The sequence below is a fragment of the Acinonyx jubatus genome, chromosome D3 (genome assembly GCF_027475565.1).
Source record: "Acinonyx jubatus isolate Ajub_Pintada_27869175 chromosome D3, VMU_Ajub_asm_v1.0, whole genome shotgun sequence".
In the NCBI taxonomy this organism is placed as follows: Eukaryota; Metazoa; Chordata; class Mammalia; order Carnivora; family Felidae; genus Acinonyx; species Acinonyx jubatus.
The window spans coordinates 19,279,386-19,291,614 of record NC_069392.1 but is presented as its reverse complement, the minus strand read 5'-3'; the positions used below and the strand labels follow the sequence as shown (position 1 = coordinate 19,291,614).

At 55.7% G+C, this 12,229-nt stretch overlaps 1 protein-coding gene across 2 annotated transcripts in view; it reads left to right on the top strand.

The window, feature by feature from the left end:
* BCR (BCR activator of RhoGEF and GTPase) overlaps positions 1-10,569 on the top strand; it is a 127,567-nt gene extending 116,998 nt beyond the window's left edge. For both annotated transcript variants that reach the window (XM_027044118.2, XM_053206387.1), the window contains exons 17-23: positions 2,693-2,752; positions 3,441-3,550; positions 4,836-4,975; positions 5,849-5,983; positions 6,751-6,856; positions 7,346-7,508; positions 7,856-10,569. In XM_027044118.2, the coding sequence (XP_026899919.1) occupies positions 2,693-2,752; positions 3,441-3,550; positions 4,836-4,975; positions 5,849-5,983; positions 6,751-6,856; positions 7,346-7,508; positions 7,856-7,945 (804 nt within the window). In that variant the 3' untranslated portion in view covers positions 7,946-10,569. The remainder of the gene's footprint in view (positions 1-2,692; positions 2,753-3,440; positions 3,551-4,835; positions 4,976-5,848; positions 5,984-6,750; positions 6,857-7,345; positions 7,509-7,855) is intronic.
* The last annotated feature ends 1,660 nt before the right edge of the window (positions 10,570-12,229 follow it).

Genomic DNA, 12,229 nt, shown 5'->3' with positions numbered 1-12,229 from the left:
CCCTCCACTGGGCTGGCCATCCTCTGGGAGGGGGGCCACAGGATGTTCTCTGCTCGAGTCCAGTCAAGACTGTGCAAGCTGTTATTGGTGTCACTAGCTGGGGTGGTACCGGCTCTGGGGAGGGGGTCTCTAGAACATGTACAGCCATGAGACAGACTGGCCAGGCAGACGTGTGTTACTCAATGTCTCCAAATGCGCCCACAGGAAACCAGCCACTTGAGAAGGAAGTTTGGCTTTTCTGGGCTTTAAAGAAAACTGACACGCTGGAGTTCCCGTAACCAATAGGCTGTTGGTGGGGGGATGGGGGTGTATTTTCCAAACACACACAAAAAAGGAGAATCCAGGGGTGATCGGAAACTTTGACCTTGGTGAGCCAGGCTGCAGGGGTGGGGCTTCCCAAGAAGCGTGGTCAAAAGGCAATAGAGGCCGGGAGTTTGTCACACTACTGTCCATCTGCGCTTCTGTCTGGACGTGCTCCTGTTAGCCACATCGGCCTCTCAGAACAGCAGGGCCAGGGATGCGAGAGACGCCATCTGCCCCCGCCGCCATGCAGGGCCTCCTACAGTACTTCCACCCTAGCCGGGCCAGCCGGAGCCGACTGGCCTCTGCCGAAAAGCACCTGTGTGCTCGGGGCACGGCCCTGTGGACCCACATCCGAAACCTCATCTGCAAGGGCAAGGTGGGCAGATGGGGGTGTCATGGTCTCCTGGGTGGGCCGTGTAGGACCAGGGGTCCCTCTGCTTGTTGGCTACATTGAGGAAAGGGGTCCAGTGATTACTGTTCCTGGGAGGGAAAGGGAAGGGGATTTCCTGCTGAAGCTGCTTCTGTGTCTCCTTTAAAGAAAACTCCTGGTGGCGGTGTTGAGCTCTCCCTTTCCTTAGGAGCCGAAGGTATGGTGTCTATCCCCTTCCTTCCTGAGAAGCCAGGGCACAGGAGTTGAGTGTGATAGTCTGGCAGTATGCCCCCTCTCCCTTACCTTTTCCCACCATACCTTATCTGGTTGAGAGCGAGTTAGGGCCCTAGCGTCATCCCCCTCCTGCCTCCCCCCAGAGGAGGCTGTTCCCCGAGCTGGATGCCTGGCATTCACTCTAGCGGGGGAGCACCAGTTGGGAGGTTTCCTTTTCTGAGTGGTTTGTGACTGACTGGTCCCTGCTGACAGGCCTTGCCCCTCAGGGTGGGGTCCCCATGTCCCAACAGTATGCCCACCCCCAAGAACTTCCAGGGACAGATACGGAGCAAGAACCTGTAACCACACAGCCCCAGGAGGGAAACACTCTGCCACCCTTTGTTTTTCTTTGTCATTGTGTCTGTACATTTCAAATCTTTGGAGATGTTAACCAGTAGGATGGTGAAGGGGAGGTAAGGGGAGCCCACACCCCAGGAGTGCCTGTGACGAGCCTCCATGCCAAGCAGTGCAGGGATAGAGGCTCTGGTTGCACACAGCTGAGAGGTAGCAGCCGCTGGACCTTGTTTTTTTCTCACCTGCACAAGGTCCACGTGGCTGTCACTTCTTGGGTCCCTTGCAGTGGATAAACATGGATGCCTGTCCTGAGCACCCCACTGGACCTGGCACTATGCTCAGTACCGTCATGTGTGTATGTGTGTGTGTGTGTGTGTGTGTGTGTGTGTGTGTACACAAGTTTGTGTGTGCAGAAATCACGAGACATGGACCCTGCTATCAAGTGGTTTGCCTAGTTTCAGCCATGCATCACAAGGCCCCGTATGAGGAACGCCAGGTTACATGGTGTCAGACAGTGGCTCCTTAACTTGGCTTTATACCAGAATCACTTAGGGAGGTTTCTAGTTAAGTGAACCCCAGATCCCACCCTGAGCTGTGAGTGCAACTCTGTGAGTAGAACTCAGGGAGCTGTTTTTTCAAACAAGCTCTTCCCAGGTGCTCATTTGTCCAGCCCACTGGTGTGGATGTGTGCTCCCCAAAACAGGGAGGATGGAGACCTCATAGATGGGGAGAGCTTGGCCTGAGCACAAAGTTGGGTATGTTACAGCAGCACAAGCTGTCAGGTGAGATGGGGCAGCATGGTCCCATGGGCCGGCACTCAGACAGTACTCTGTGGGGTAGAAGTCAGAGGGCTACAGAGGGCCTTCCTCCAGACCTGTCACTAGCTGTGTGGTTTGGAGCTGGGCTCTGGATCCTTCTGGGCCTGACTCTGAGCCATAGGACTGGCCTGGACTAGAGACCCCCTCCTGCATGGGCTCCTACAATTAAACCACCAGGCACACTCAGGAAAAAAACAGTTTAAAACTCTTGGTTGGCACACCTTCTGAAAATTACTATTAAAACAGGGTTTCCCAAAATATTTAAGCCGACAGCTCGGCCTCCACTGAGCTGTGTGTAGCACCTGTGATGGCTGGTGAGGGGGAGCAGGACAGCTGCTACCATGGACTTGAGCTCCCATCGAGAAGGGACAGAGGGAGGAGCAGGGTGCAGGGCCCAGAGCTGTCACCAACTCACACCAGGGGTGAGTCTGGGACACATGAAGCATAGGAGAGCTCTCAGTTTCCAGGGGTTTTCTAGCAGGTCCCCTTTCTGGACCCCTCTCAGGTGCCAGCAGAGGTCCGGCTCCAATTCTGACTTAAGTGTGGAGACATCACAGGCTTGGGCTGCTTGCTGCCTGGCAGGATCTCTGCACAGCCCCCAGGGCACCTAGTAATCATGACTGCTTGCTTTCAGCTGGACCCCCAGGCCCTGCAGGACAGAGACTGGCAGCGGACTGTCATCGCCATGAACGGGGTATGTTGGCACCTACTTTTCCCAGAAGATTAGCGTGGCCCCCATTCCTTCCAAAACAGTCCGAAGGAGGCTAAGCCTGAGCTAGTGTGTGAGGTGGGGCATGGCTGCAGGAGGCAGAGGTGCTGCAAAGCAGAGTCACTATGAACATTTGGTGGCTGGTGTCGTAGTCACCAGCCAGGCACTGAGCCTCCCTCCCCAAACAGTGATCCAGTGGTACCACCAAGTTAGGCAGGGCCTCGACCCTGGGGTCTGCCTGTAGAAACGGAGACCCCTGATTAGTTTTCAGTGCCCCAGAAGGATTTAAATCTTTAAAAAAGAAAGAAAAAAGAAACAAAACAATTACCTACCAGGAGAGGTCTCGGCTTATATGACAAAATGTTACATTTGATAGATAATTCATGGCTTTTTGTTATGTTACTTTCTATGCTTTTCCTCTTGTTAACTATTAAGAAAGAAAGAGAAGCAGTGGGGATTAGGGTGGGGAGCAGTGTCCTGCAAGAGCCAGTCTTTAAATCACCCTGACTGTTCCTGGCCCTTGCTGAGTTGGGCCAGGGGGCTGCCCTGTGCTGGGATCTTAGCCCACTTGCCTGGGGAGGGGGATGATTTGCCAAGCCCCCAGGGCCTCTGGGAACTCAGACTGTGAGTCTCAGAAGGGTTAGAGGGCTGTGCTCCCTGCCTCCCCCTGCAGATTGAAGTGAAACTCTCCATCAAGTTCACCAGCAGGGAGTTCAGCTTGAAGAGAATGCCTTCCCGAAAACAGACAGGTGTCTTCGGAGTCAAGATTGCCGTGGTCACCAAGTGAGTGGAGAGGGGTGAGGGCTCATGCATCTGTTATCCTCAGGCACAGAGGGCACTCCGTCCCACCCCCGCCGAGCAGGTGTTTCTGAAGGAAAGAGCAGGCAAGGGTCTCCACTCTCTGCGTGGTCCTCTGAGCACAGGATGCCTCTCAGGCCAATGGAGCACTCTGTGCTTAGCTGCCTCCTGTGTTTACCTAGAAACTTGTCCTCATCAGTTCAGGAATGTCCTCACCCCCTCATGCAGGCCGGCGGGCTGGCTCCCACACTACCACTGGAGCAGCACAGAGTCAGGGTCTTCTTCCCTTTGTCACAGTCAGGGTTCCTGTGGCAACCCCAGCCCCTGGGGCAAGGTCACTTGTGAGGAGAAGTTTGTATGCTGGTTTGAGAGCAGTTCTCAGGGACACGGGCCTCTTCCTCCCAGAATCCATTCACTTCCCCTGTTTGGAATCCAGCTGGGCCCCTGACCTCAAAGGCCAGAGCCTGCGTCACATGTCCCCCGGACACCTAATTGTATCCAAACACCACTCCCTGCCCCCAGCTGCACCCCAGCCTTCCCCACAGCTCTCTGGGTGGACCTGGGCTTGAGCAGAGAGGACTGTGTCAGCAGTTACCCCAAATAAGCACCGCTAATGGGGGTGGCTTGGGAAGGAACTTTGCTGAGCTCCTGAATCCAGTTGCTAAACTAGTCTAAAGCTGACCCTCCAAACAGCACATCTCCTATTTTTAGGGTACTCCTACTCTGGGAATTGGGTGTTGTTAAGATGTGAGCAAAAAGTGTTTAGAACCACAGGATTCTGAGTGCTGAGGTTAGGCAGCCCTGTGTTCATCCAGCAATCCAGCAGGTGTTGGAGTGCTGCTATGTACAGGGCTCACCTCTTGCTCAGGCCTGGAGGGGTCAGGGTTCACCTCTCACATAGCAGTCTTGGCAGAGCCAAGACTGGGTCCAGGACTCCGCAGCCACCTATTAACCCGATGCCTGGAATGTTTTAACTGACTTCCTATGGCTGATAACACCTAGGAAAGCCTCCTGACCTTCCCTAAAGATCACATATAACTCACAGGTCATCTGACTACCTTAGAAAGACCCTAATAAGATCTAAACAATGGTAATCATGAACTCCGAGAGCAAACGGAAGGCATGCAAGAGGGTCTGTGTACGCCCACATCCGGGGGCCTTCATCACCCCCATCTCTAGGTGTCCAGGTGTGCAGACAGTTGATGGGTCCAGCCCCGTGGCCTGAGCCAGGGGCTGCCAGGCACTGAAGGTGCTTCCCCTCACCCTGCAGGAGAGAGAGGTCCAAGGTGCCCTACATCGTGCGCCAGTGCGTGGAGGAGATCGAGCGGCGGGGCATGGAGGAAGTAGGCATCTACCGTGTGTCTGGAGTGGCCACAGACATCCAGGCGCTGAAGGCGGCCTTTGACGTCAGTGAGTGTCGGCCCCACGCGGTGCAGGATGGGGTGTGGGCGTGGTGACCTTGCACCCCACGGTGCAAGTGGTGACCTTGCATGGTCAAGGCTCCTGCTGAGTATATTAGGCTCCGTACATTTTCTTCACTTCTTGTCTGATTTTTCCAGTGAAAAGAAGAGGGAGGGGTGAGAGGAGGTTCCGCAGAAGCCCGTTCTCCTGTCTGAGCCACATGTGCATGGCTCTCATGGAGTTGGCCCAGGGGCTTATGTGGGGCTGCCCCACCTCCCACTGGGGCTTGGCCTGCTTCACAGGGTAGAAAAGAGGTGCCGACCAAAGCTTTGGAGTCAGTGTGGTCTGACTTCTAAGTTGGTGGAACTACCTCAATCCCCAGATGAGGACACTGAGACCCCAGAGGCTCCTCAGAGTAGAAGGCGGCAGAGCCAGGACATCGTGCCTGGATACTCTTCCCTCCCTGGTTTGTGACACAGAGGGCCAGTCGCCACCTGAGGCCAGAGGGAAGGCACTGGTTTAAACTGTAGAGTGGCACAAATAATCCCAGTATCAGAAGATGCCTCCCGTCAGGTAGTTGCTGCAGAGCGTAGCCACCCAACTCCTGCCCAGGCACCGTGTCTGCGATACCTCCACTGGCCTGACAGCCTCTCGTGGTGGCTCTGCTGCCAGGCTGCCCCTTGCCCAGCAAGGGAGGGGTCGGGAGGACGCCTCCTCTGCCAGAACCGCTGGCATACTTGGAAGAAGACACAACCTGCTCAAAGGAGGAACCCCAAAAACCGTCCTCCTGCTATGGGCTGACTTGCTTGAGGCAGGGAGAGTGGAACCCTACTTGGTCTCCGTGAGTAGGTAGGTCGTGCTTCATCTCCACGCTCCTTCCAGATAACAAGGATGTGTCCGTGATGATGAGTGAGATGGACGTGAACGCCATTGCCGGAACGCTGAAGCTGTACTTCCGTGAGTTGCCGGAGCCCCTCTTCACCGACGAGTTCTACCCCAACTTCGCCGAAGGCATCGGTGAGCATGGGAGGTCTCCCCAGCCCCTCCTATCCAGTGGTACTCTGAGGTGGGAGAGATGTCAACAGCAAGGTGAGGGTGAGCTGCGCCCCCTCCACCATGGTCCACCTTTGAGCCCAAACTTCATGGTGGCAGCGGACCAAGAACCTAGCTGGTCCTAGAAGGCCTCTGCCTATCCTCAAAGGGCCTCCTGCTGTCCCCATCCCTCCAAGGAGCCCAAGAGGGTGAAAGGGCTGGTACCACTGTGGCACACCGGAGTATGGGGTCCTGGAGGCTCCTTCCTCCTCACTGCAGTGCCCCTCTGCTCCTCTAACCCCAGCTCCTGGTCCTGTCACATTGGGCTTCAAGCCCAACCTGACCCTAGGTCCTCCTGGAGGGTGGTGTCCGAAGTGGGGGTGTGGGGGGACAAGGCAACTGCAGCTTCCACACCCAGCCTCCAGGGCCATTCATTCAGCAGAGGACCCCCAGGGTACGCAGGGTGATGAGGGAACTTCCAGGGCCTGCCTTGAAACCTTCCTGCCCTCACTCTTCCTGCTTCAGTCCATGCTCAGCTTCTCATACCTTGGGCTCTTCTGAGCAGAAGGTGGGAATGGCCAGGTCGGCTGGGAGGGCAGTGATGCCTGCCACCTCCTGGCACTGGATCCTCACTGGGGGCCAGTGCTATGTGGGCCAGGACAATGATGGGCCTGGACTGCCCTGAGAGCCCCAGGAGGGGCCTCCAACTTGGTCATGACCCTGAGAATAACCCCCCTCCCAACCCCCTGCAGCTCTTTCAGACCCCGTTGCAAAGGAGAGCTGCATGCTTAATTTGCTGCTGTCGCTCCCAGAGGCCAACCTGCTGACCTTCCTCTTCCTTCTGGACCACCTGAAAAGGTAACCCCAGCTCTTCCTCGGGGGCCCCCAGGCAGCAAGGCACGTTCTCTTGTGGCCCACTGGCTCCTAGGCCCTAGTCACACTCCATGGCTCCTAGGGCCCTCTCCCCCCACCCCTGTCTGTGGTTACTCATCCGTTCTGGGTATTGCTCCATGGCCTTAAGGAAAGAGTGAAGCGCTTCAGCCATGGCCCGTGGTGTGCCTGGGCTTCCTCCCCGCTCCAGATCATGGCCCACAGCTGGCCCAGCCACCTGCCAGCCCCAGGTGCTCTTTGTCCTAGGCCCCTCCAACCCAGAAGAACCGGGGTGCAGTCTGCTTCCAGCACATCCAGGGGTGGGGTGTCTGTGTTGTGGAGCCAACCCAAGGCAGAAAGGGGTGGCTCCCATTCTCACATTCCCTGAGCCACCCTCCAGAGTGGTCTGGCCCCTCCACCTCACCTCCATCCTGAAGGCCGTGTCTCAACAGCACCCTCTGCTTTGGCCCTCTGCAGGGTGGCAGAGAAGGAGACGGTGAACAAGATGTCCCTGCACAACCTTGCCACAGTCTTCGGCCCCACGCTGCTCCGGCCATCAGAGAAGGAGAGCAAGCTCCCTGCCAACCCCAGCCAGCCCATATCCATGACCGACAGCTGGTCCCTGGAAGTCATGTCCCAGGTATGAGCAGAAACAGGCTCCAGCTCACGCCGCCTGATCTCAGAGGTGACCTCTGCCTGGCCCACCCAGGGTCCTATGGGTTATTCCCATCCAAGGTGTACAGGGGGAGGGGTCCAAGGTGCTGAGAGAGGCACTTGCCTGAGGCCGTGTGGCTGGGAGGGGAAGGGAGGACCCAGGCCACTGTCCTTCTTTCTGTTCCTTACTGGGGCTTCTCAGGGCCTGTCTGATATTTTCAGGGGCCTTCAGATCTCTTGGTGGGAGGGGCTCATGTCGCCAGCACACTCTGCAGCTGTGAGCACCCCTCTGAGCCACTTTCCTCTTTCCTCCTCCCTGCTCTGCCCCGGCAGGTCCAGGTGCTGCTGTACTTCCTGCAGCTGGAGGCCATCCCTGCCCCAGACAGCAAGAGACAGAGCATCCTATTCTCCACTGAAGTCTAAAGGGTCAATTCCATCTCTGAGAGGCCAGCAGAACAGCCTGGAAACCTCCTGGAAAAACGGGCTATCCACAGAGTGGGAACCGAATCTTCTTGAGGAGTAATTAGGCCACCCCGCCCCCAAGGGCTGGACTACCCTTGTCTAGGGACTGCCTAGAGACAACTACCCAAGGCAAAAGGCTAAGTGGCCTGGGCAGTTCTGGACCCCGCCCCCCCGGCCCTTGGGCCTGTGAGCTTGCAAGGAGCCTCAGACTGTGGTTTTCCATGCTGCCACCAGAGGGTGCCCCAAGCCAGCATGCCTCAGCAGCAGGCCTGGCCGTGGGACCAGGTGAAGGGAGTGGTTTCTACGAACTTACCAGAGTTTGAGATTTCTACTGGAACGCTTGTCAAGATGCACCCTCTCCAGGGAGAAGGGAACGTGACCAGATTCCCTCACTATCGTGTCTTGAATAAACACCGATGCTGCTTCATACCGTGGGGGCCACAGCCCTGTCCCTGTGTGGGTGGGGGCTTTTCAGTTTCCCTGACTTAGAAATTTAACTCTGTTTGTGTAACAGAGTTTGAAAAGCTAAGTCAACACTGTGTAGCGTTTGACCCCTTTCGCCTCCTTCCTTCTCCTTCTTTCTAGAAGGAACTCTGTCCAGAAATGGGTCTTCCTATTCTGTCCTGTTGCGTTATTTTTGCTGTTCATGTGCCCCTCAGAAGGCAGCTCCCCGTGGAGCCTTGTAACGCCTGTCTGTCTGTGCAGGACCGACACCAGGGGGAGGGAGGCCCAGGCTGCGCACTTTATGGCTTCTTCTCCAGGGATAGTGACCCTGTCCACTGCCTGTTGGGCACAAGCTCTCCTCTTTGGCTTAAAAAGGCCTCAGTCTTTCTGGCTTCCTACAGCCTGCTGCCCCCTCTGCCCACACCCTCCCTCCCCCTGATCATCCCCCGACATCAGTCACTTCATTCTCTTGCTCTCTGCTGAACAAACTCAGTAAACTTTTGTAAAAGTTTCCTCTCAGCAGCAACAGCTTGCTGACAGCTCGTTTTAAACTTTGATCCGAATAGCCTTTTGATACTTGAATATTTTTAAGTTTTCTACATAGTTTCTAATTTTTTTCCTAACAGATTCAAATAACTAATACGATATTAGAATGTACTCCATGGACAATTCGTGTCCCAGCGGCATTTTGTCTTCCTCTACACACCAACTCTGTTTTTGTCAGGGGCCGGTTCTGAAGTCTCCTGAGCATCAGGAATGTGGGAGGAGGGGTTGGTTAGGAGCAGGGGGCTGTTCCACTGGCCAGTCTCAGGGTGGGGCGCTCCTGTCCCGGAGCAGGTAGAAGGACAGGGACTGGCAGCTACCTCCCCTCCCTGCTCTCCAGATACCGGTACAGAAGCCAGGACATTCCTGGTAACCCTCCTGACCATCCAGCTTGTAGAAAAGAGAACGAGGGAGGCCGCTAAGTCTTTTGAAGAAATAGATCTATAAACAATTGCATCCTTTTTTTTTTTTTTTTTTTTTTTTAAAGAGAGGGGTTAGGGCAAGGAGAAAAACCTTGAGAAGCCAAGTTTCCATGCTGGCCTTGCAAGAAAAGAGAATATAGTGAACCAGAGGAGGAAAGCAATAGTGTGACTCAGGAAAAGGTGTTTGCTTGTCACATGATTACACCAGTAACGGTGGCAATGTCCCATGATCCCTCCCATGTCCTGGGTGGCAGGGGTGGGGGTGGGAGGGCTCGCCTGACACGTCAATAGGCAGCTCTTGCCCAAACTCGCAGCACATGGGGGGACATGTGCTCTCCAGCCTCCCCTCTGCTTGTGGACCTGCTGAAGCAGGGTGGGGGTGGGGAAGGGCAGCAGAAAACAAAGTCTCTTAAAGGTTTTATGTCCACATACTATATTTATTTCTTTGTACTTTTTCCTTGCGAGGAGAGCAGACCCACCATTTTAAAGGAGTGTGGCTCTCCTGGGGGTAGAGGCAGGGAGCAGGGTCCTCTGCCCTCTGCACATTTCTGGACTCACTGGGTTTCTTAGGCCTCCAGCTCTGGGCCGCCTCTGGCCTGGCTTCCCAGCCCCATCCATCTTAGCATCCCTCCAGCCCTGCAAGGGGAACACACTCTGCTTAGAAAAGCTACACCCAGCACTCGTTTCTGTTCCCCTGGTGTCATGATTTGCATCTGTCGCATTGAAACTGGAAAGCAATATATCAGTGTCTGTGCCAATTTTCGTTCCCTCCCCCTACCTCCTCCCCTTACTTTTTATTTATATAGAATGTGTGCTGTTTGATGATAGAATGACCACTCTTCCTTGTGTAGCTCTAAAAGCGCTCCTTCGCCGGGTCACAGTGGCAGTGGTCACTGGCCACCTCTGTCACCCTGTCTCACACACGGGCCTGGGGGTTGGTAAAGCGAGCATAGGGCAAATAGAGTCCTAAAGCCCAGACATGACCTTCCACGAGGCACGGCTGCTGGACTCTGCAGCAGACGAGAAACCTGGAGCAGGGAGCTTGATCCGGCCCCCGAATCTGGAGCAGGGAGCTTGGCTGTCTCTGCAGCTGCATTTCTGCTTTGGGCCCAGCCATCCCTATACCACTGTGGGGGAAGGGACTGCTGACACTTTCATTAAAGTTACCTGAGACTACTTGTGTCAGTGGTGATTGCTCCATTCAGAAGGAAAAAACACGATCGGAACCTTTGGGAGGGTCCCCGAGCTGCTGGGTGGGTGCTGGGGGTGGGCAGCAGAGCTGGAAGCAGCAGCAGGCGATGTAGAGGGCCCGGGTGCCCCAGAGGCCACCTAGGAGGACAGCGCACACCGCAGTGAAGAAGCCAGGCCCAGTGGGATCTACGCACCACAGGCAGGCACCGCAGGCAGTGTTGGGACGTGAAGCAGCAGAGCAGGAGCTTGGAGCCCTCTGGTTTAGGGCGGTGGGGGTACCGGCCATGCCAAGCCCAGAGACAGGGAGGACTCCAGCCCCCCACAGCCTGGCCCTGCACCGGTCCCTTGGTCTCTGTGGTTTCTGCTGACACCAAGGTTTGGTGGTCCTGCCAGGTCTGGCCTTCCTGCTGCCTGCAGGCATGGGTCTCTCTGAGCTGCCACCAGCCTTGCCCTCAGGAAAAGTCTGTCCAGCTTACAGGGAAGTTGTGCCCAGGGCGGAGACCGGTGTAGGACTTGGGGGAAGCTGGGTCACACTCATTTGCCACCCCCCTGCGTCTCACCCCGAGACTCTCCTAAGGGTAAGGCTCACCTCGGAGACTGCAAGTGGCCAGTGAAGGCCTTCCTCAGACCCCCAGGGAGGAAGGTCTCCTCGTTGGCTGCCTGGTCAGCTCCCGAGGGTGGGGGCAGTGTGGTGTGTGGTCATCTGCCTGCCCTGTGATTCTCCCTCCGGCTGGCCTCCCAACACTGCTGCCTATGGGGCATCACTGCGGCCATTTCACTGGCCTGTGGTGACCCAGAGGAGGTCACACCGAGAGTGCGACAGGATGCCCTGGGATGAGCCTCCCCCCTCAGAATCTCCAAAGGCATCAGAGCCCCCTCCCACAGCACCCCTCCAGCATCCCCTCCCACAATATCCCTCCACAAGTCGTCCTCATGCAGTGTCCCCTCCTCTCACAGGTATAAGAGTTGACATTGGGTTTTGCCTGCGTTGGAAAAGCTTCACCTACACCATGTCATCTGTCTACTCTGACATCTACCGATGAAGAACAGGCTCCCACTGGCCCTTGTCCGAGTATTCGACCCCTAAAAGGCTACAGTTAGTTTTCTCTGTCCCTACAGTGGTGGTCCTGTTTGAAAACTAATAACAATAACAAAATGTTTTATTTTTTTAAGTTTATTTTTGAGAGAGAGAGAGAGCGTACACACAAGCAGGGGAGAGACAGAGAGGGAAGAGAGAGAATCTCAAGTAGGCCCCACACTGTCAGTGCAGAGCCTGACATGGGGCTTGAACCCACAAACTGTGAGACCATGACCTGAGCCGAAACCAGGAGTCAGATGCTTACCTGACTGAGCCACCCAGACGCCTTGCAATGTTTTAAAGCCCTACCATATCACTCCTCCTAGGAGTTGATTTTTCGGGCAAGAGCTGACTAGCCAAGTTCCTAAGAGCAGGCTCCATGTCCAGCCAAGTCCAAGCCAGTGATCCCAAATCTGAGATCTTCCACCTCAAAGGGCCCTCAGAGGCCTCTTAGTCCAATCCCTTTGCTTGATAGATGGGGACACTGAGGCACGCAAGGCCGGGGGTGGGGGGTGGGCACCAAGTCCTCCCCACCCAGGTTCCCAGAGCCAGTAGATGAGCAGAGGC